The following is a 22,097-nucleotide window of genomic DNA, read 5'->3' on the forward strand; positions in this document are numbered from 1 at the left end:
GTCATGAGCCCTTGACCTACCTTCCTATCAACAATTTAGCTATGCCTTATCATGGACGAATTTCCTTCTGCGCGAAACTGCTGCGCACTCTTTCTATGTCAATACTTGTCTGTATAATACTAATTTATGCATAGTGTTATGTTTAAGTACAGCATTGAACCCGATTCATGAATTCATGATTTTTGCAGCGCTAACGTGCAAAAAGAAAGGGCACAGACCTAAGCAACAAGACCAGAAGTGTTGACGAGATGCAAATCAGGCCCACGCGTATAAGGCCATACGATCCAAATATCTTTATTACTAGCCACAGTGCACTACCGACGAAACCCTGCTCGCCATTCTTTCATGGCTCCGAACTTTTTCTGACTCGGTCAAGGATATCTCGTAAATGAGACGAAGAGCGTCCAGGGTGAAGTGCTTCTGTAGCCGTGACACCAGTTGTAGTAGCCGAGGTTGGTACAGTCGCAGACTTCAATTTTCCCTGCTGTTCCAGTTGCAGTCTGATTGCACTAACAGCGGACGCCAAGCCAGAGCCGGATGTTCTCTTCGCACCAAACATTGGCCCCAATTTGGTGGCATTTTCGCCTACCAGCTTCATCACGTCGTCTTTCCCTTCCACGCGACGGGTCAGATACACCTTGGGTTCGCTGCCCTGACGAGGAAGACTCTGTGCCCGGATCCGCTCAATCTCGTGACGGTATGCGGTCTCGTAGATATCGAACTCCGCGGCGCCGGGGGACTCGCTCACAATCGGATAGGCTGTGTTGGCGTCCATGTCAGTTTCCATGTTGGTATCCATACCAACTGGCTCCTCAGTTACCATGTTCCCTGGTCCCTCGGAGATGGAGCCGACAGCTCCACCGTCTCGCTCTTCGTCTGAGGGGGAGCCAGTATACGTCGATGGCCCGATGAAAAGGAACGGGAATTCTTCGTCAAGAGGATCGCGTGCATGCCCGCGTGTCCCTTCAGCGCTGCGCTTTGTTGTTGCTGAGCTTGCTCGGGATAGCGGGATCAAAGGCGACGGCGATTGGGGCGTTGAGGTGTGTTGCACGTCGTCGATAGATCCTCCTCCAACAGTGATACTGTGTATAGACCCCGATTCCTTTCTCTCTGGCTCAGATCTTGTATTGATCCTGTCAAAGCTGCTGGTCGTGGGCACGTGAGTACTGGCTAGACCGCCGGTATCTGACGACTGGCAATGGGACAATTCTTCAGGCCGACGCTGATATCCTTTCAACGCATAACTCTGCTCCCAAGCTGCCTTGTTGTATGAGTTCAAACTCTGAGCTTTGTTATTCGTGCCCATGTGACCAGTCGAAAAGCTTTCTTCTGGTTCCATCTCCATTGGCGGCTCCACGAAATGCGTCTCGTACTCCTGACCGAGAATACTTTGCATTGGAGGATCGGCCTTTGCTGGATCGATGAGCCTTTTGAAGTGCTTCACGGCTTTAATCTATGCTGCGTTAGAAGATTCTGATACTGCTGGAAGCCAGAGAAAATTGAACGATTTCGGGACTTACCACAGCCATGACGTGACCGATAGTCTTGGTAATAGCTGAGTTCATCTCCTCCTCGGTCGGAAGATCGACTATTTCCGCCGTGTTCTCACTCTCGGGTAGAAGAGGATCCAATCCACCCTGTGTTACCCAAGGATGCTCCTGTAGCTCTTTGTATAAGCGCATGCTTCCTCATAGAAAATACCCCGTCTTCGACTTACTCGTAACTCATGCATCTGGATCCGTTTCGCTGGATCCTTCTCTAGAATTCGTGAGATAAGATCTCGGAAGTTGTCATCGGTCTCTCCTTCACACACAACTGCATCGTTCTTGATCGCTTCGTAGAGTTCGAAAATACTTTGTTTCTCGAAAGGCAGTTTTCCGTAGCGCAGACAGTACAGCGTGACGCCCATAGACCAAATATCTGCCGCTTTCCCTGACACATCACCGTGCTTGACGACGCATAGTTCTGGAGGAAGGAAGGCAGGAGAACCAGCGGACTTAGCCGTGTACATGTTCGAATCCTTTTCAAACATTTCGGACACGCCGAAATCGACGATCTTGATGACGTCGTCGTTTGTCACTAGGCAATTGTCTGGTTTGATGTCTCGATGTACGATGCCCTGAGCATGGAGATACTCAATTCCCAGGATCAAATCACGGAACCAGCAGCGACAGAGAGCATCTTCATACGGATCGGCTCTTTCTTCGAGGCTAACCTTCATGACCACGCCTTTCTTGCACATCTCCATAACCATATATAGGGAATCCTCTGTAGGATCATCCAAAACCTCTATCAATGAGACGAGGTTGTTATGGTTCAATTTTTTCATGATTGCAATTTCCTCCTTGATTAGGTAGAGTGCATTCTCTTTATGATCATCCACACCTGCAGAGTGGCGATGCAACGGGGAGTTGAAGCCATCCGAGAGGCGCTTTGGACCTCGCGGTCTTCGCAACAGATGAGACTGGGCCCGTCTTCTCAGACGAGCCTTTGAGAATTCTTTCACGGCCTGTCCAATTACCTGGGTTAGTCACGCGAGCACTTGCGTTCGTTTGCATGTTTGCATGCATATGCCGTTGGTTTGAGCCAGAGAAGAGCGATGTCCGTACATATTCATTTCCGAACTGATCAACCGCAAGGTGCACCGCCCCAAAAGAGCCCCTACCAATCTCCTGCTTGATCACGTATTGATTGATTCGGTGTTCGGCGGTTCCATCATCTTGGCTGGTCGTGTACTCTGAGCGCGCATCGAGCGTTTCCTGTTCGTGACGGGACAATCAGCTCTTGCGTGTCGAGAAGCTGATAATAATTGCACATTCCCAGGTAAAATTTAGGGGAACTGGAACTCTGGAATGCGCTACCTTGACAGGCCGTCGGACAATGGGATTCCGACGGTGGTGTCTCTGCGGGCTGCCATACACTGGCGTTGACCTAAGTATTGTGTACGATCAGATCTTGGCCTATGGAATACTTTCGAAAATGCAGAAAAAGTGGAATGCAGGAGCCGAACACTGTGACAGGTGTACCTACGCAGAACGAAAGGGCCAAGGTTGTGACAACGGAGGTCGATCGCTGGGAGCGACATCCCGTTGGATCAGCTCAGTAGTTTCGTGATCCATTGGAAGTAGGAGACGGGGCAATCACGACGGAGAGACCGTCCGCGCCTGGTAAAAGCTTGATCGAAACTCTGCTGGACTGGCGTGATAGGGGAGTTTGAAATTGATGGTTGCCTGAGGGCGAATGTGGGGGGGAGGGGAAACCGGGGATTGCGGGCTGGATGGAGATAAGCACAACGAACGTACTGGTCGGTCGGTGAGGGGAAAGAGAATCTCAAGAAGTGTAGAGTCAGTCTGGGCTAGAGTAGGTAAGTCAGCAGTCCCTAGACCCAGAGACGAATTAGATGCACAGCAACAGGCAAAAGTAGTCAGTCAGCGGATTTTGTGATTAGGAGAAGGAGAGGAATGATCGACAGAGCCTTGAGGGGAGGAAAAGGCCGTTTCGGCTCAGCTGCAGGCTGTAGGGCTGATGTTAGGCAATACCTCTACTTAAGTTGTTCCTTGTGTCGGAACAATAGTCCTGACAGGGTTAATGCATTCTGATCAGCATACAAGTATAGTTGTTATAATAGGTCAATCCAGTTGTAAAAATAGCAATGATGATTGAAGTTTAGTGAGTAGAACTACTAAGTAGGTAAAGTAATTACTCCCTTTTTTATTATCGATAAACACCACGGCTCGGCCCCCGACGGCGGCTCACCGCCCACGAGCTCATCGCCAACTGTCCCCCGACTCTAATCTGACCGTTCGTCCTCCATCTTTCTCAATCTACCCCGTGTTGATCCGCAATCTATTATCCCGTTTTTGATACTTGCTCAAGCAATTGCCCTAATATCGCCCCTTCCACCCCATCTATCTACAGTATCGACTTACATACTTTGGCGCAATGGTGGTGTATTCCTTCTACATCTTCGACCGTCACGGTACGGTACCTTTCTCCGCCTTCCCTGACTTGATACCCCAGAAGGCTGGACTAACTCTCCACTCTTCACCTAGCGGAATGTATATACAAACGACGGTGGCTCCCTCGCCCAGCCTCGATTCCAGGTAGTAAATCCTCCCGACCTACCTCGGAAGCTTCAGCCCAGGCCACCAGTGCCCCCGCGCTTCTTGGACAATCCGCGCGGACAACCGATGACGATGCGAAGCTGATCTTCGGTACGGTATTTTCGCTACGTAATATGGTGCGCAAACTTGGGGGGGAAGATGACAAGTAAGGTCCCCCATCATGAGTGAAGAAGTTTGGGTTGGGACTGTGTTGATTGACCGAGTGTCCACGTCTAGCTTCGTTACCTATAAGACGAGCCAATATAAGCTGCACTATTACGAAACGCCCACCAATATCAAATTCGTCATGCTCACAGATATCAAGAGTCCCAGTATGCGCATTGCCCTACAGCAAATCTATATCAATCTTTACGTTGAATACGGTATGCCATGAATGTTCCTTGATTACGTCTCGTCTGGGTCAATACTGATTCAAATGGGGGTTTGGACAGTGGTCAAAAATCCGTTGTCGCCTGTTGAACATCCCGGTGGTGTGGGTGTCAATAACGAGCTTTTTGAGGAGTCTCTGGAGCAGTTTGTGGTACGTACTATTGCGAATTACAGAGGTATCATCTAATCACAGAATAGACGCGAGTCTTGTCGTGAACTCTTGATGCGTACATGCCCTTCCAACCCGTGATTTTACGCCCCTCGAAATCGGAAGTCGACTTGGCTTAGACGACCCGGAAGCCACCAGTTGCACAAGCGGGTGTTACGACGCGCCTCGCAGAATGTCCCACAATCCCCTCTACAACTCTCCACTAGGGGCTTGATAGCCGCATTATACGCAGCGCCTCCCCCCGCCAAGATCAGTGGAGTAGCTGGATTGGCATAAGCTATGCATATGCCGACAAGTCCGTCTAGCAACAACAAATTCTGTCACTGGTTGACAGAGCTTTTACCATTTTTCATGGCTACATGAGATTATTCATCTCAAATACAATAACTTATGTGACGTGATATGCTACCACTGCGTAGGCACCGTTGAAGTTGACAGCGTGCTTACAGCGTGCCGTCAATTGGGTTAGACATGTCATATCCAAATTCAATTCGTGAGCATAAGTTATATTAAAACAACATGAGAGCAATCATCACATAGAAACGATTAACACATCAGCGAGTCGTTCCACATTGCGCATCAAGTCACATCTGAGATAGTTTAAGCCACGCCACCGGTGCTGGAAACACCAGAGTTGCCGTAACGGACCTCGTCCGGCAGATCATCCTCATCAGGGCCTTCGTTGTAGGCGTTTCTTGTGGACGGCTTCGCGTGACGCAGGCGGCTGCCCTGCATGATATTGGACTGGTCAATGGCCTCCTTCTCATCCTGTGCTGCACATAATTGTTAATTAACCACTCATTATCGCATCGTCGGGAACAGGGCAGAACCTACCGAGCTGCTGGTCCGAGTTGGAGTAGGGGGGCTGCATGGGGTCGTCATAGTTGTCCTCATCCTTCTGCACGGGGATTTGGCCCATCAAGCCGGACTGGGTCTCGTTGGCATAGGAGTTATCGTAGACAGTACCCGAGATGGGGGAGGTATCGTTGTCAGCTTCGTAACGGTCTTCGGCTTCTCTTTCGTAGCGATTCGACATTTTTGAATTAGAACTTTGGGTTATGTAATAAGGATATGGGCTTGGGATAGAATTTGATATGGTAGTTATTTGGAGTATCAAGCAGAGAATATGCAGATGAAAGAATGTTGGTTTGCAGAAATCTGAGAGGCCTTATAAGCTCGTCTATGGACCTTCATTCCAATAACTCTGATGCAATCTTGATGTCAAGCCATGTCTGATGAAACTCATTAGATCGATCGAACGGTTCCACAAGGAGTTAGAGTTCAGATTGGGTTTTGACGATGTCATTGGGAGGTTGGGACCAATGTCCAGCGAACGGATGGCCTGTGGGTGGATTAGATGTCTTCTAGAATGTTTAGTCTTCTACGTCAGGATGCTCAGTTCTGAGTAGAAAGCAAGAGTTGGATCTAAAATCCGCTTAGACTCACGATACTCAGTCGACATATCATCATTGTCTTCCAGTGGTGTGATGCCTACTACTGCTAATCCGATAGTGTCTTATCCTTGTCTAGCGCTTGGTTACCAAAGCAAATGATGTAGCAGAAAAGCAAGACATAGGAGCCACAGAACTAGAGACTGATCAACTTCTGAAGAGTTCGACAGAGGGAAATGAATCCCTGAACCAGACTTGGAAACGATTGAATTGTGGTTCGGCTTGATAACGACATGGAAAGATGACATCGGATTGAGTCAAGCTGAGGTAATTCGCCACAGGCCTGGGCTGGTCGCCATACATCCCCGACAGCGACCATCACTGCGCCTGCATCACCATTATCATTGATGATGCATTGAGCTCCAAGTCGCTGCAGTGCGCCTTACAGCGAGTCGGATAGATAGAAATTAGAGGCATGGTCGGCCTTGAAGGCGTTTATTGGCCATCGGTCGGTCACTCAGGCTTGTCTTACCTAAGCTGCTGCTGCTGCTAGCCGCGATCGCAACCACCCCCCTCCCCCCCCCTTTGATCACCTTCGTGTCGCTATTTTCGAACACGATGTTTGAGCAGCTGATGATCCTTCGTTCTTTCTGATGCGAAAGAAAATGTCCGAGCAAGAGCTTGCCGGAGGGCGACGCTGCGCAGCACATTAAATTGCCAAGGGGTTGGGCGTCGACTCCAGCAGGTGATCAGTGCTGTTGCGGTGATGACCAACTGTCAAGATCATACAAGGGACGCGACGCTTTCAGGGCCTACGGACCTGTCAGCTAGCTAGGAAGAGCCTGGTCGCTGATTGACAATCTAGCGGTCAAACGGTCCTTTTGACGTTTTGCTTGGGTTGATAGCAAAAAAAGAAGAAGAAGAAGAAGGAGAAGAAGAGGACTCCAAGCGCTTTCCCACCCTTCCCCCCCCCCCCCCCCCCGGCATCGATTTGTTGTCCATCTCCCAAAGGCAAACTTCCACTTCTCGCATAGGATCGCCTGTTTGCGGACCAAAGACTGATTTGTATCTCTTAATCCTTCAAGCAACAAACAATGGTGGATCATCGCATGATCAAACCAGATCAGACCAGATCAGACCGAGTTTCCTTCGGTCGACAATCATCTGATCTGATATCGGCCCATGCTTCGGTCTCGTCTCCTATGCCATCACCATCACCACCACCACTCATGCCACATAGCAGCACTGCTTTTCGCGATATGATCATCGTCGACTGCGTCAACTCTGTCCATTCCGGGTTACGCATCCCGCTCGTGCGGTCCGGTCCCACTTGAAGGAAGAAGGTGAGAAGCAGCTTAATCTCTATCGGGCAAGCCAGAACGGATGCGAGGAAGCTTGAGCCCGGCATTCCGTCCTGTAATTTGTCTTCAGCCCCGACGGTTCGGCTACGTGGAGTTGATATACCTGTCCCCACTGGCCAGAAAGGTCTTTACCGGAGATGCTTACTTTGATGGTTCCGTTAGGTTTCGTGCCACCGTGGCCAGGATGGAACGGTTGGCGTATCATACCGCCACCTCTCCGCCCCCTTTGAGATCCGGGGTCGGAAAGGGGCCTGCTTACTTTGTCGATCCGAGCCCAGTGTAAAGTACAGTTGAGGACAACAAAAGGGGGTCCATCCAATATCATACGAGTACCACATGGCTGATGGCGCCGATCCGACCAGTTGCGACATTTCTCGTATCGTAATATCATTCATGCTGGCTGCTGTCTGCTGTCCCCAGTCCCAGAACGGAGGAGGTTGACTGGTGCAAATAAAAGGCGCATCCATTAACACACCTCTCCGTCGACCTTCATCTATCCAGCTTAGTCGATTGAAAGCCCATCAGCTTTCCTCGGTTCACTGTGGCCCGATTCGATCATTCCACCGCCAACATTATGACCCAGGTGCACTCCTTGGCTGCCTGACTAGCGGTCAACAATCTCACTCAAAGTGCTAATCTCCAGAAAGGTTATTTTCAGAACCGAAGTACAGTACATACAGTCGAAATTGCTCTCAAAATGACAATTTTCCAATGGTTCTCGCAGCCTACATAGGCTCAGTCCTCGGTAAGTTTTTAAACTCGAACCTGCCTTAACAGGTGTCAAAATAGGTTCGTATTCCCGTATGTGCATCAAACAACCTATTGTGTTGTCAGTATCAAAGTAGGCTCCCTGGTCCTTGCGCAGCAGGATAGTGGCCAGGTTTATCTTGGGGACATTAATTAGTATTAGTATTAAGGTAATAACCAATTCATATTGTTGTGCTTACCAGCATCTGTCGCTTGGATCGTATCGGAGTACGGCTGCTCCTCCTTCCGAAGTGAGTCGATACGGCCCGCTCCCTCCTCTGCAAAAACGACTGTCACCACGCTGCTATAAGCACTCAGATGCAAGGTAGACAGGCCCTTATACGACGACACCCATATGGCAAATATGCAGGCGATCAGACCGAATGACAATCGACCACTCCTGCTGCAGCAGTGCTGGAGCTAAGGTGCGGCGGGAGAAAAGTCTCACTCTCACATCCGTCACTAGGCGATCCTCTACTGCATGCCGGACCGGATTCCCCAAATGCACAAGTGAGCGAGCAAGCGAGCAGAAACGGGGGAGGGAAAGGGAAAAAGCAAGGAAAAGAAACGAAGGGAAAAACAAAAAAAAAAATCAAACATGCAGCGTATCTGCAGTCGAAACTCCGATCCGATCCCACAGCGTACACGAACCACTACCTAATCTGGGTGCACAGGTATAGAACTCTGAAGAACTGATTTTGGATATCTGGGGCGAAAATGGGATGCGTTTATTAGTAGTCTAGATTACTGTGTATAGATCGAAAGAATAATTGCAAACTATGGCAAAGTAATTCAAACCAATTTCCCCCTCAAGTTCTCAACCCCCTTCATCCCCTCCGTACGAAAACCATGTGGCCTGGGGGTTGGCATATTGTCCATTGTCCAGCACGGTTTAGATTCCGAGACTAGTAATGGAGACAAGGCCTGATTTCTTTTGAGGAGGAGGGAATGGTGCAAGTTAGTTGATCCCCACATTTGGCGGGACTGCAAGTGCTGCTGCTGCTGCTGCTGCTGCTGCTGCTGCTAGTCATATTGTACTGTACCTACGTTGCTGTCTGTTCAACTCGTCCGTCTGGTTGAAGTTGTATGTGAATTTATGTATGAGGTATATGTGTGGCGGCAGTATAGTACAAAATAGGTGCGTAAATTGTGGTACTACTGTAGGTGCCTTCAACAAGGAAAGGATCTTTGATTTTCGTGATGGGGCTCTCGGTCCGTCACCTTTGTTGGTTGCAGTCCCGACGTCGGACAATTGACCAGCTTATTGGCTGCAGAAAATCCCTCGTTCAAAGGGATCTCAGTCCCGCTAAGGTAAGCTATGCCGACATACACAGCTGGAGTAGTAGCAGTAGCAGTAGTGTTTAGTAGCAGTAGCAGCAGCAGCAGCAGCAATGGTGAATAATCCCTACCTTAGTCAACAGATTACCTAACTAGTTAACTACGAGTAGTGAACCTGATTGATCAGTTAACTGACCGACAATCAGCTTACTTACGATGTAAGATATCTTTCGGACTCCGTCTGGTCAAAGCGTTACATACCGGCCAGTCAAGATGAGCTTGGCTGAGCGATCATTCATGCCTAGCTGGACAATCAATGACAAGTCGTCTTGGCTGGGTCTCAAGGACCCTCATCTGGTCTTCATCCTTCTCATTGCCTTTCCGGCCTTTGTTAGACTTGTGGGTAGGGGCCAGGTTGATAGATGAAGTGGATCAGATGAGTGTGCTAATCTGTAGTCCGGGAGAGATGGCTGAGGGTCACATTAGTGGTGGTTATCAGCCGGATCTCCGCAAATGAAGGCATGGATGGTTTATTGGCTGCTGCACGGCTGGTATCATGATCCCTACCTTAATAACAATAGCCACCTACCTTCCACCTATCTTAGATTATCTCTTCACCTGGCACCGAGGCAATTACTCCCCGCGCTGTCCCATTCATTGTCTTTCCGGCCGACGGCGCCGGGATGCCCGTAAACGAGGGTAACTGAAGGTGTCCCGCGTCATTTCCGCCCAGCCCTGAAGTCCAAGTGAGTATAGCAGCTGTGTTATATCAAATGATTATCTCCTTACCAGCATGCCAATGACGAAAATTCTCGGCGAGGCAATGACCGCCAGACGGTCCGAGGGTTTCCTTGACCCTGCGTCCTATCGTTGCTTGTCTTCAGAGGGGGTGTTACAATAAGACCGTGTCTGATTTCATCAATCATCGCTAGCGGTGGGGGGTTCCATCGCTCACGACCTCCTTCTATCCTGCTTCCCTGACATCGGCTGACCCTTGCGCAGCCAGCAATGGTGCATACTTTTTGAAAGTTGTCTACAATTGAGTAGCGAAAAAGACTCTGGTCGAATCAGAGGGCTGAGATGTAGATGATCTGATCACGGCTTCTGAGATAGCACACGAAAATCAAGGACTCTGGAAGGTCAACTCTCGCCTCTTCCCCAACGTGAAGGATTGCGCCTAGAAAGAGGGAACCACCGATGCGTCTTGCTGCGGATACTGTGAAGGAAGCTCATTCGGCACCTTGCGAGCAATTGTTGTTGTCCATGCCGATAAGGTTCCACAACAGACGAGCTGCTGCATTGTAAGGATAGAGCATATCGGGGCCGCTGCGGTCAATGGTTCCATGTACCCGAGCATCCATACCGCGCCCACATGGCCTGTAGTAGATCAGCAAGTTTCAACCCCTCATCAGTCAAATATTCCATCCAGGTGCACGGCCATTTGCGCAATATGGTCGAATTTGATTCTGATGGAGGGGTGAGAAGTAGAAGGAAGATTCAACATTCAGGATGCAGCCGCCGCCACATTGATGACGGCGGTTTTCCAGTACACGAGGGAGAAGAAGGCGAAGTCGGAAGATGAATATCCAAACAAATGTCAAGGCAGAAGAGGGGTTCTCTTCGACTATCCCTCTGATGCCCTTCTGTCCCCCATTCAGATTTACCCCTCAATTTCCAGACGGGGTAGCCTGATTTTCGAAAATCGAACGGAGCTACTTAACTTAAGTACTTCATATGAAAACCAGAGTGGAGAGAGGAGAGCCCGCGGGCGGCAAGTCAGCTCGCTGCCACTCTGGGCGAAGCGCCACACAGCAAAGCTACTCCCATCATAGACTGAACTAGCTGTCTAGTGCTATCCAAGTAGGGGGAGCATGAGCCTGAGTCTGACCTCTGTCCTCTGGCCTCTGGCCTCTGGCCTCTATCTACCCACTCTAGCTAGATTAGACTCATTAGAGCCACTCAGTTGTCTCACCCCTCAAGCCATCAACTTCCATACTCATACTTAGGACTACTAGATGGGAGGGTCAGATTGGGGCTGTGCAGACATCTGCAGCATCGCATTTGGATCCGAAACCTAACTTACAAGTAGTCTTGGACAGCTGATGGTTGACTAATACAATCTCCCATTCCCACCTGTAACTGACTAACTAACGGATCAACGTCATTTACGAAATGTGCGAGGCCAAGCGAGACCAACCGTGGAGGGTTGACCTTATTTTCCGATCACGGACATTGAACGTCATCCGACTAGGTTGAAAGGATGAGGGAGCGAGGATGGGTAAATCAAAGAACTCCATCACAGATTTCTCTCCGAAGTGGCTGCGCGTTATGACGATGGGTCAACGGGAAATCACATTACAAGTGGCAGCAGTGGGCAGCGGTCTTGACCACAACGGATGGATTTGAACGCGGAAGCAGACCCAGTAGTACGACGATGGAGGACAAATAGTTCCAGCGATCTTCCGCAAGAAAACTACAAAGTCTTGGATGATTGATGATTGATGATTGCTGAGAAATCTCGCATAAGGGACGACGACGGCCTTAACCCAGTTAAGAAGGTTGAAGGAGGCCGACAACGCCCGCGCCACTTTGGTATTGAGCATTACTATCACTATCGTTCAACCGTGTTCTCCTGTAACAGATACTGTATAGTCAATACTGTATGTACGTGTACAGTACTGTACTATACATATTCTCCTCAACCTGTTTGCTTCTCGTCCGCCCATTGCATAGTCTGTATGTACTCTGCTTCTTTACTCAGGATGAGATGGACTCTTTCCTCGTTCCTGCCCACTGCAAGAGCGTCGAGTCAACTGGAGGTGAGGGATTGAGACTCGGACATATAATCATCGGTTCAACTCCGTAATGCATTCATCATTCGTGTTGCAGACCGACCATCGCTTGCTGACCCTTCCAGCAATCGCGGTAACAAAAGGCATACGAAACGATGACGAGAAGGATACAGGTTACAGCATGAGGGGCTTTGGTAGGAACAGTGTGGCTGCGACCGGCAGTGATACCATACAGTGACATTACGAAGGCGGCCAACTCAGAGGGTCAAGAGACTCGACTCAACTCAAAGGAAGCCCCCAAAGCCCTGCGAACGGGGGGGCACTTACGAAGTAGTACTACTTCGTAGTTAACACAAACTAGGCACTGTACTTGAAGGCGGGCCCGCGATGGTAAAGGTCGAATGGGAGAATTCGGGGAATCGTTTTCTCCCTCCCTCTTCTTTCTTTCTTTCTTTCTTTCTTTCTTTCTTTCTTTCTTTCTTTCTTTCTCACTCTCTCCTCTGTATTAATGAGTGAAGTAGTTAGCCTTGGACCTGAGTTACAAAGAGCGGTTCCTCGTTTCCTAAGTAGTTATGCAAGTGCGCGGAGAAAGGAGGATCGGAGTCTCAAGTAAAATCATAATAATGATATTCTCTACGGCAGAATGAGTGAGTGAGTCAGTCATTCGATAGTCAGTCTGAAAAGGTAGAAAGTAAAAGAAAATCAAATTGCAATCGCATAATAATAAAATAATTAATCAAAGTGAATGCTAGACAGAGAGGAACAAGAGGGAAAAAGGGAGAACCCACAGACTACCACAGACTGCCCACTCACTGCCAGCCCACTCACTCACTTACTTGCCTACCTACTGCCCTGCCTACTTTGAGGTGTTACCGATTGGCCTGGTTACTTACCTTCCCCCCCCCCCCCCCCCCCCCCTCCCCCCCCCCCCCCCCCCCCTACTACTTACCTCCTACCGTACTCACCTACCGTGAGCTACCTCCAGGCTCTAAGGTTCCTTTCACCTGCTCCATAGTCGGATACTCACTATTTCAACCTCGCCCCCCCGTAGCCACACTTTTTTCCTACCTTCCTATCCTACCTTCTTCTTCCTACCTACCTCTCTCCGTCTACTATCCTGTCTCCTTTTCATACAGCGTGCGACACCTCTCGGGTGGTAATTTTTGTCTCCTTTGCTTCCGTACCCGTACCCTCCTCTAATCTCAAATTGACAAACGGCCAAAATCTTGTTGCTTGCTTTCTTCTATTGATTGATTCTTTGATTGATCTGCTTTGATCTGATTTGATTTGGGGCTTTCTCGTTTTATTCATTGATGTGTGGTGTTCTTATTGTTCATCGTTTTCTTCTTTGATCATACCTGTGGCTTAGTTTTGGGGGTTTCAGTTGCTTCTTCGGTATTTTACAAATCACCTAAGCAACTTTGCAAATTTCCACCACCCACCACCACCACCACTAACTACCACGCCAGTCACTTTCGTCACACTTCCTTCCTCCTGAGACAAAAAGGATTGTCGCCTCAGGCCACAACATTCACCACCACCGGCTGGGGCCACCGCAACTTTTTTTTACCCTCGCTCTCCCCCCTCTCTCCCCTCCATTTCTCTCCAGCTTACCTTTCCACGTTCAATTCTCTCTCAAAGTCATTTGAGGCCTCAGCAGCTTCGTGCTGTAGGCTTTTCTGCTCCCTCTCTTAGTCGCGGGGGCAATTTCGCTCCTCTTCTGTTCCGTATCGATACACTTTCATACTACCGCACATGACTCCACAATCGATTTCACCTGTACCTTCCACAGTCTCTTCCGCCGCAACGTCACAGATCTTTAGCGACTTCCGAGATGGAGAGCCCCAGGTGACACGTGCTCTCGCGGGCATGAATCTGTCCGACATGAACGGGGACGCCCTCCCCACCTCCCCTGGGCCTGTCAAGGCTCCCAAACCAACCATGGCCAACCGCATCTCTCGTATGTTCTCGAATACCGGCAAGTCGACTTCTAAGGAGTCGGATTCGCATCGCGATTTCTCCGATAGCAGCTCGGACAGCATTAAAGCATCCTCCAACGGCAGTACGAAACAGTCCAAACCTTCGTCCAGACCTCCATCGAAACCTTCCTCAAGGGCGCCGTCCCGTCAGACATCTACCCGGGAGGACAACAACGAACGCAAGACCAAGTCCAGTAGTGGCAAGGACCAAAAGGAGGCTCCCGTTGCCCATAGACGATTCGAGGTACCCGGGGATGGCACTCATCTTCATCACCTGAAGAGTGCCCGACGTCAAGAGAAACTGACCGACTTGCTCCGCGACATGCTGGGTGGCGGGAGAAAGAAGGAAGATCACGTCGAGGAACAGCAACTGTCTTTGATGTCGACTTGGATCGACCAATTCAAGACTGAACGCGACAAGCTGGCTGCAGACAAGAAGGGTGGTCCCAATGCCACGGCTTCGCTGGTCGACAAATACGGCAAGTGTCAGGAGATTGTCGGTCGGGGTGCTTTCGGCATCGTCCGCATATCTCACAAGGTAGATCCCAAAGACTCCAGAGTCGAGCAGCTTTACGCCGTCAAAGAGTTTCGCCGTCGGCCCCAGGAAACGACGAAAAAGTACCAGAAACGGTTGACGTCAGAGTTCTGCATTTCCTCATCTCTCCGCCACCCCAACGTTATACATACGCTAGATCTCCTGCAGGACGCCAAAGGAGACTACTGTGAAGTAATGGAGTATTGCGCCGGCGGTGACCTCTACACACTGGTATTGGCCGCTGGCAAATTGGAAGTCGCCGAGGCCGACTGCTTTTTTAAACAGCTTATGCGCGGCGTCGAATACATGCACGAGATGGGCGTCGCCCACCGTGACCTGAAACCCGAAAACCTTTTGCTGACCACCCATGGAGCCCTCAAGATTACAGATTTCGGAAACGGCGAGTGTTTCCGTATGGCTTGGGAAAAAGAGGCACACATGACTGCTGGACTGTGTGGCTCGGCCCCTTACATCGCTCCTGAGGAGTACATTGAGAGGGAATTCGACCCGAGGGCGGTCGACCTGTGGGCGACTGGCGTAATTTACATGGCCATGCGGACCGGGCGACATCTTTGGAGAGTCGCCCGCAAGGACGAAGATGAATTTTATCAGCGGTATCTGGAGGGTCGCAAACATGAAGATGGTTATGCTCCCATCGAGACTTTGCATCGGGTAAGGACATCTCGAAATCCCTGTTTGGCAGGTATGCAGACTGACACGTAGCTATGCAGGCTCGTTGCCGCAACGTCATCTACTCTATCCTGGATCCTAATCCTTCTCGCCGAATCAACGCCTCGCAGGTCCTTAAGTCCGAATGGGTTCGCGAGATTAAGCTGTGTAAGGCTGGCGAGGAAGGTTTTTAAAAAAAAAAAAAAGAAAAGAAAAGAAAAAAGAACAAGAAACCTTCCTGAAGCTGTCTGACTTACCTTCAAAGCATCGAATATGGTTAGTCCAACAGAGTCATGGTCTCGGCGGGTTCAGTCTTGTGTCGGGGCTGTGTATCCCTTGTTGGGAATTTTGTCTCTTCTTCGGTGTGCGTGTGCCAAAAACAAAACCATAGACCCGGGTGGTTCATGTGTTTTTGCCGTTCTAAGGGCGGATTCTTCTCTTCGTTTCGCCTGCTTCTTTTGCGGTCTGTCTTGCGACTGATACCATAGAAGGGGGCCCCTTTGATTTCAAAGCTATCAAACCGGCGCATGTTTTCTGTCTTTACCACTACTTTATACTCTTGCCTACTAGCTTATGGGTTTAGTTTGGTCTCATGTTTCCATGCCAATGCAACGAACAGTCATGACCTATCAACCACCTTTCTTTATGCAGACCTTTCCTATTTCAACATATTTGATGCAACATACAACATCTCTCGACTTTGCTTCTCCTCGCTCACTTCTCTTCACTTCTCTTCACTTCTCTTCTCTTCTCTATCTTTCTCTTTCTCATGATGATTTGTTTCCTCGAAACTGTCTGGACGATCGACCTTTCATTGAGTGGATACATCCAGCAGTTCGGCCGGAACGCTTTTCACTTCTCACTATAGCTGTCCTCGTTTCTTTTCACTAGGAATTGCTTATCTGCCGGTCGTTCTTAGTGTAGTGGTCACGGAAACATTGTATCATTAATATGGAATCCGGAATGGGGGATGCGCGCTATTTTCTTTGGGATACCCTCTGGCAGCATGTTCTTCAATCAGATTATCCTCGTCTGATTCTCGTCCATCAATCATTTACAGAGGAATTTTGTTCATCATTTGGTCATATGAATGCTGGCTATAATTTAAGGCAGTATTTATTGCTCCTCATGTTGTCCGCGACTTGATATAATAATCGCTCCTATGTTCAAATCAACCATCTCTTACCATAGACGCCTGTTAGTGCCTCACTACGTAGGAACATTCGATGAGCGCCCTGAAGTGTTCCAGCCCCGTTTCTAAGACGATACGAGATTGATCGTCGCCTTTTCACTGCCTGCTGTAGTACCATGCCAGGGGCCAGAGAGATGAGCAAGAACAACCGGTTCAAGCTCGGCAGCGACCAGAATGGGTTTAACGGTCGGATTCTCGACGAGTTAGTAGTTCCACCTCCACTAGATCGGTGTGCTCAATAGCGAATAGGATGTCATTTATGATTGAGAACGAAGAGAAGCCAACTTAAACCTCGAGACACCGGGTGGGAATTCAGCTGCGCAAGGCTTTACTCCCGCCTCCAATCAACATCACAGATATCACCGACTCCTATATGCACAAGCTGTATGGATCTTACGGTCTGGCATCTCTGTACTGCATGCATGCACGCTCGAAGCGTTCTCCGTACTGCTGTCGAGGCTGGCAGGACAGCCAGAAATTTCCCGACCCTACCAGACCAGTCTTGGCTGCCAGTCATTAGTATAGGACGGTCGTACATCACATGTAGAGGCTGCGTCTGAGTGTTGATTGAGGGTCAATCGTCTTGTTGTGTCGTGGCTGTTGGCTGGCCCAGTCCAAGGAAAACAATGCAGGCGGGCGTGCACACTCTCATACGCCTATCGGTAATGAGCCAGATCAAGCTTGCTTGGCGCATCCTGCAGTCCGAGACCAAACTCGAGCTCTGGGTCAATAGGATTAGTTTCCCTCGGCGGGCCGGTTGATTGTCTGAGTGACTGACAATAATAAAAAGTGGAGGTCGACAGCTCAGCATGCTTTTTCTTCTACTCGTATGTTTAAGTCGGGCTCACCGTTGGTCTCGTCTGCCTGTTTGCATGCACTGTACAGGTGCAGTTAGGGTCTTTATCGCCGACCAGGTACTGTCGTACAGTACCTCATTGTCTAGGCCATTATCGGCCGCTAGATTGATCTTCTCTGCCTTCTTCTCGTTGTTTTGCTCCGTTCCTCCCTTCTTGATGTCAGGGTCTGATTCCGTTGGGAAAATGTCAAGCTTGGCACTGCAGCCAGCCCTATGCAGATGGAGTCGTCCGGATGAACCTCCGCTCAGGCAGCACCATTTCTTTCCTCTTGGCGAAGAGGCAAACCTCTTTCCTCACGGTCGTTGCATCGCATCCCTATGGTTCGATTGTAAACCTGAGGACCCGTCACCCGCTGAAAGGCTGAAAAGCTAGCCGAGTGGAGCAAGGCCAGCACCAGAAGAAGTCAAGTCATCCAGTGCCTGCTCGAGTCGCTAATCTAATATGGCCAAGAGTCCGATCAGTGGACTCTTGGCAAGGGAGCGGCCTTTCTGCAATCTGGTATACAGTTATATACAGTATGTACCGGTGTACATACCGTACGCGAAGGGCTCGATCATGATCAAGGTCACTCGACTGACTTCCTGACTTCCTGGCATAATTCGCTGCATGGTGGGCTGGCTGATTTGACTTGTCCCTCAAGCTCTCCAGCAGAGGACTTGATATATGATCCATTCTCAGTCCTCTCCTTTCAAGGACAGGTGGGCGTGCTTATCGATCCTTCATGGAACCCAAATGTGATATGAAAGGTCTTGTTTTTCTTTTGCTACAGGGGCCCCCCTACGAATCTGCTTGCTTGCAAGAGAACGGCAGCCCCAGGAGAATCCGGGGTACAGAGCCACAGAGGATTCTGGATCGGGGAGTTATGTCTGATCTGATAGCCCGGAGGAAAATGGCCTAGACTTCCAACTTATTCCCCTTACAATTCGGGGTATGTTTGTGTGACCCGACGAGTATTTCTTCGAACCCAACCAAATTTGAAACTCGGATGTATGCATATCACTTCTGAACAATCTGGAAGGTCGGAATTGGTTCAATCAGTGTTGTACGAGTAGTTAGACATGTTATGATCTGATCGGGAGGGACGTAGTGACTGATTAGTGACTGACTGACATCACTCCCTCCAATTTTCCTCAGTTGAATAGCACAGTCCAAGTTTTAATTATTATTATTTCATCATGGACAAGGTCTTAGACAACCTGAGGCAGGCTGCAACATTTCCCGATACCGGCAATACATGACGTAGTAGGGATGCCAGATACCATACGTTACCATCTACAAGAAAGATTACCATTCGTCCGCGGACTCCGGGTAAGTTTACCAAGTTGTATCGTTATCTAGAGCAAGGCCGTGCGCACCGCCACATTGTTAGAGGAAGTTCACCGCCACAGTGATGGAACATCTCCGAAGTTCCGACCACATCCAGCCTTCATCATCGCCCTGTCCCGCATCGGGCATCTCCATTTGCTTTCGGAACAGTTCCCCTCGACTACGACAACAACGACTCGCGAGTTTGTTTGGTAAATACTGCTTAGGTCCTTGCTTGAGTGGCTATCTCTTGCGGCAGGTTGTCTGATCGACTCTTCCCCCCCTTTAATCAACCGCTCTTTCTCGAAGACTTTACTGCCTAGTCAACTTAGCCCGACTGAGTGGCCATCGTCATCATGTCTTGGGCAGGTGCGCAACTTCGCCCCTGCTTCTTGCTGTACTTGTCGGACTGTTCCGCTAACTCTCTCGTGTTCTCTAGGATTCAAGAAAAATGTCAACCGCGCAACGACGCAGGTGATGATGAAGACTGGTATGTTGCCTACGTACCCCGCAACAAGATTGTCATTCACCGCCGCCACGAACGACCACCAACAGAACGCTGACTCGAATCGCTTATTGCGCAATAGGCCATGTGGAACGGACGAACGATCGCGATTACGAGATTGAGGAACGGTGAGACTTTCGTGGAAAGAACTAGTGGTCTGTACTTGTTCCGGGTGACTGATGGGTTCGAGGTTAGGCGGTATCGGACCATGGAGGCTGCTGCCAACCGGCTACAAAAAGAAGCAAAAGGGTACTTGGATTCGCTGCGAGGTGCGTTTTCTCCGGGGGCGCTTTCGAAACCTAGGGAGTTGCGGAGGGGCCAGATTGCTAATGCACAGACGGTTGATTAGCGATGACCGCGTCTCAAATGCGAATTGCCGAGACGATTGATGCGTTTTACGGCGATGCGGGTACACGCGACGGCGTCAGTCGGAGTTACAAGCAGGCGGTGGAAGATTTGGATGCTGAGACAATCAAAGCGTTGGATGGACCATATCGGTATTTTATCCCATTTCGAATTGTCCTTGATGTTTGACAGCCTTAACTAAACGGGCTGTGCCAGGTCAACCGTGCTGGAGCCGATCTCGCGATTCTGCGCCTACTTTCCGGATATTAACGAGTGCATCAAGAAGCGCAACCACAAGCTCTTGGACTACGATTCGATGCGGGCCAAGGTGAAGAAGCTGGTCGAAAAGCCCGACAAGGACGCGACGAAATTGCCCCGGACTGAGCGCGAGATGGAGATCGCCAAGCAGGCATATGAGCAATTGAATGAGCAGCTTTTCACGGAACTGCCGCAACTGATCGACCTCCGAGTGCCATATTTGGACCCGAGCTTTGAAGCTCTAGTCAAGATTCAGCTGCGCTTCTGTGCCGAGGCGTACTCACGCATGGCTCAAGTACAGCAGTATCTAGATGCCGAGACTCGGGATCAGTATGCTCGGGGCGATCTGGATAACCGGGTGGAAGAAGTGTTGCAAGAAATCCGAGATCTGAGCATAGCGGGCACTGTGTGAGGGTCTGAACACTGGTCTTGTTCTTTTTCAACGGGAGCGTTTCCATTATTTGCTTTCTTTCGCCGATTTGCGCTGTCACAACTACTACCCTGTAGGCTGTCATCTTCGATTGATGGCCGCCTCTAATACTTTGACTTGCTCGTTCATCAAGCATGGGTGTTTGGAAGGGAGGGAATAGTTCTCTCTCTTCCTGCTCCTAAGCTATAAGTGGGGCCATTTGTGTATGATTTAATTAGACTTGGGGTTCGTGTTCCTGTTCTTGGGGAATGAATTGCATCTCAAGGGTATCTGTAAAACACACAGCTGGGATCATGGCCTCAGCATGAATAAATATTATCTTCGCGGCTGCTCTGTACATATTCTTTCTACCCATGGCCCACGGCTCACATGAGCTCATCGTCTGACCGATAGAATTCATCGGCCAGGAGATCCATGACAGGCCCTGCCGCGGCGGCAATGGCATTCAACTCCGTCTGGTTCATCTTGCCAAGGACATAGCTGGAGACAGCGTCGGACGTTCTCTCCTTAGGACGACCTATCCCGACACCCACACGCATCACCCTCAAACTCTTTGCCGACTTAGCGGGGTAGTATTTCTTCCGGCGCAAGACGTTGAAGATATCCTGGAGGCCGTTATGGCCCCGCAGACTGGCCTCATCCGGACCGCCGCGTCGGACTTTGACCTTGCCAAGCGGCGCCTCCAGCTCGTCATGTAGAATGACCAAAGTCGGTTTGAAATCGCGCAGGTTGCGAATATCGGTGCCCCGACGTTCCCATTCAGGCGCTTCATGCCCGGTGGGCTGGAAGGAGGAGTAACTGAGGTCACCACGCTCAGCGAGTAGATTCGACTTGCGGCATTGATCCATCCACTTGCCCAGGGCCGGAATGACTTTGCCGCCGGATACGTTCATCATGGCAGGGGACTCATAGGTCTCGTAGAAGACGGGCCGCGCCTGGGGGCCGGAGTAAGGGACGCGCGCGCGAAGGAGCGGGCGAAGAGCATCGAGGAGGAGATGACCAGCGCTATGGCGGGTCTGGCGGTAGTGGATGGGCTTGCTATTCCCGATGGAAGCGATGAAGAGAAAGCGATGGGGAAGCTTTATTATGGGGGCTGCACAAGCGGCAGCGGCGGTCGAGGTGGGAGTTATAGTCATTGATTGTGCGGGTTAAGAGGGTGTTCACCGGTCGGCTTCAAGTGATCCAATTCTCTCGTGGAAAAGTTTGTTATTGTTATTAATGTTGCTATTATTATTGTTATTGCTGCTGCTGTTGCTGCTGCTGCTGCTTCTGTTGTTGTTTTTTTGTTGTTGTTGTTGCTAGAGTGTCGGAGAGACATCGTCGATTCTTTCCTTTTTTTGTTTTTCTTTGGGAGGCAAGGGTTCGGTGGTCGGATTTGGAGAATGCCGAGGGAGGAAACTGGGATAGATGGATGTATGTATGTATGTATGTATGTATGTATGTATATACAGTAGACAGTAGTATACAAGCGCCAACAGCGCTCTTCAAGACCTCCTTCCAGCATGTGAAAGAAAACTGATGAATATGATCTGTATTGGCTGTACACGAATTTATCAATGAGGGTCTGTCCCGGTCTGTTCTGTCGTGCTTGATGCAGTGAGATTCGTTACTTGTTCCCCTCAATCTCCACCCTGCCGGGCAGATCCATGTCAGTAATACGGCAGGCAGTAGGGAGAGGGAGAGTACTTCAAGAACTCCGACCTCGATTCCTCTCCCTCTTCCACTTTCAATCTTCCAGGGTCGCTTGGCACTGCCTCCCACTTCCTTGACTCCAGTGCTGTACATTTGACT

At 49.8% G+C, this 22,097-nt stretch overlaps 8 protein-coding genes across 8 annotated transcripts; 4 read left to right on the forward strand and 4 right to left on the reverse strand.

Annotated features, from left to right (window-relative positions):
• Window positions 1-111: 111 nt before the first annotated feature.
• On the reverse strand, window positions 112-3,464 carry BO97DRAFT_373417 (putative calcium/calmodulin dependent protein kinase). Its single transcript, XM_025692905.1, has 6 exons — window positions 3,031-3,464; window positions 2,862-2,931; window positions 2,610-2,759; window positions 1,718-2,521; window positions 1,521-1,658; window positions 112-1,453 (listed from the first exon to the last, which is right to left on the reverse strand). The coding sequence occupies exons 1-6, from the start codon at window positions 3,117-3,119 to the stop codon at window positions 344-346; spliced, it is 2,361 nt and encodes a 786-aa protein (XP_025549248.1). The 5' UTR covers window positions 3,120-3,464; the 3' UTR covers window positions 112-343.
• A 478-nt stretch (window positions 3,465-3,942) lies between these two features.
• BO97DRAFT_426870 (TRAPP subunit BET5) lies at window positions 3,943-4,709 on the forward strand (the record flags this gene model as incomplete). The annotated part of the gene is made up of 5 exons (XM_025697164.1): window positions 3,943-3,979; window positions 4,053-4,269; window positions 4,341-4,486; window positions 4,556-4,644; window positions 4,692-4,709. The coding sequence occupies 5 exons, from the start codon at window positions 3,943-3,945 to the stop codon at window positions 4,707-4,709; spliced, it is 507 nt and encodes a 168-aa protein (XP_025549249.1).
• A 568-nt stretch (window positions 4,710-5,277) lies between these two features.
• Window positions 5,278-5,698, reverse strand: BO97DRAFT_325240 (uncharacterized protein; the record flags this gene model as incomplete). Its single annotated transcript, XM_025691305.1, has 2 exons — window positions 5,278-5,435; window positions 5,497-5,698. Coding segments are annotated over 2 exons (360 nt in total), but the record flags the coding sequence as incomplete, so codon positions are not given.
• Window positions 5,699-6,996: 1,298 nt separating this feature from the next.
• On the reverse strand, window positions 6,997-8,183 carry BO97DRAFT_148475 (uncharacterized protein). The gene is made up of 3 exons (XM_025690154.1): window positions 8,093-8,183; window positions 7,560-8,014; window positions 6,997-7,467 (listed from the first exon to the last, which is right to left on the reverse strand). Exons 2-3 carry the CDS (start codon window positions 7,803-7,805, stop codon window positions 7,177-7,179), a joined length of 537 nt encoding a protein of 178 aa, XP_025549251.1. The 5' UTR covers window positions 7,806-8,014; window positions 8,093-8,183; the 3' UTR covers window positions 6,997-7,176.
• Window positions 8,184-13,986: 5,803 nt separating this feature from the next.
• Window positions 13,987-15,608, forward strand: BO97DRAFT_436390 (serine/threonine protein kinase SAT4; the record flags this gene model as incomplete). Its single annotated transcript, XM_025697783.1, has 2 exons — window positions 13,987-15,417; window positions 15,477-15,608. 2 exons carry the CDS (start codon window positions 13,987-13,989, stop codon window positions 15,606-15,608), a joined length of 1,563 nt encoding a protein of 520 aa, XP_025549252.1.
• Window positions 15,609-17,280: 1,672 nt separating this feature from the next.
• Window positions 17,281-18,010, forward strand: BO97DRAFT_148595 (uncharacterized protein). Its single transcript, XM_025690155.1, has one exon. The coding sequence runs from the start codon at window positions 17,416-17,418 to the stop codon at window positions 17,833-17,835; it is 420 nt and encodes a 139-aa protein (XP_025549253.1). The 5' UTR covers window positions 17,281-17,415; the 3' UTR covers window positions 17,836-18,010.
• Window positions 18,011-18,882: 872 nt separating this feature from the next.
• On the forward strand, window positions 18,883-20,633 carry BO97DRAFT_407207 (amphiphysin-like protein RVS161). The gene is made up of 6 exons (XM_025695591.1): window positions 18,883-19,137; window positions 19,208-19,258; window positions 19,356-19,401; window positions 19,469-19,542; window positions 19,623-19,770; window positions 19,835-20,633. Exons 1-6 carry the CDS (start codon window positions 19,125-19,127, stop codon window positions 20,286-20,288), a joined length of 786 nt encoding a protein of 261 aa, XP_025549254.1. The 5' UTR covers window positions 18,883-19,124; the 3' UTR covers window positions 20,289-20,633.
• BO97DRAFT_407208 (aminoacyl-tRNA hydrolase) lies at window positions 20,632-21,592 on the reverse strand. Its single transcript, XM_025695592.1, has one exon. It carries the CDS (start codon window positions 21,440-21,442, stop codon window positions 20,672-20,674), a length of 771 nt encoding a protein of 256 aa, XP_025549255.1. The 5' UTR covers window positions 21,443-21,592; the 3' UTR covers window positions 20,632-20,671.
• Between the last annotated feature and the right edge of the window lie 505 nt (window positions 21,593-22,097).

Source organism: Aspergillus homomorphus (genome assembly GCF_003184865.1).
Source record: "Aspergillus homomorphus CBS 101889 unplaced genomic scaffold BO97scaffold_32, whole genome shotgun sequence".
NCBI classification, from domain to species: domain Eukaryota; kingdom Fungi; phylum Ascomycota; class Eurotiomycetes; order Eurotiales; family Aspergillaceae; genus Aspergillus; species Aspergillus homomorphus.

Excerpts from the sequence above, each read along its gene's own strand:
- BO97DRAFT_373417 (XM_025692905.1), bottom strand. The coding sequence starts at position 3,119 with ATGGATCACGAAACTACTGAGCTGATCCAACGGGATGTCGCTCCCAGC. Across the intron at positions 2,932-3,030 it reads CCTTGGCCCTTTCGTTCTGC|GTCAACGCCAGTGTATGGCA; the intron begins GTAGGTACACCT and ends CACAATACTTAG. Across the intron at positions 1,454-1,520 it reads TCGGTCACGTCATGGCTGTG|ATTAAAGCCGTGAAGCACTT; the intron begins GTAAGTCCCGAA and ends AACGCAGCATAG.
- BO97DRAFT_148475 (XM_025690154.1), bottom strand. The coding sequence starts at position 7,805 with ATGATATTACGATACGAGAAATGTCGCAACTGGTCGGATCGGCGCCAT. Across the intron at positions 7,468-7,559 it reads AACCTAACGGAACCATCAAA|GACGGAATGCCGGGCTCAAG; the intron begins GTAAGCATCTCC and ends GACAAATTACAG.
- BO97DRAFT_148595 (XM_025690155.1), top strand. The coding sequence starts at position 17,416 with ATGCTTTTTCTTCTACTCGTATGTTTAAGTCGGGCTCACCGTTGGTCT.
- BO97DRAFT_407207 (XM_025695591.1), top strand. Across the intron at positions 19,402-19,468 it reads GATTACGAGATTGAGGAACG|GCGGTATCGGACCATGGAGG; the intron begins GTGAGACTTTCG and ends GTTCGAGGTTAG. Across the intron at positions 19,543-19,622 it reads GTACTTGGATTCGCTGCGAG|CGATGACCGCGTCTCAAATG; the intron begins GTGCGTTTTCTC and ends ACGGTTGATTAG.
- BO97DRAFT_407208 (XM_025695592.1), bottom strand. The coding sequence starts at position 21,442 with ATGACTATAACTCCCACCTCGACCGCCGCTGCCGCTTGTGCAGCCCCC.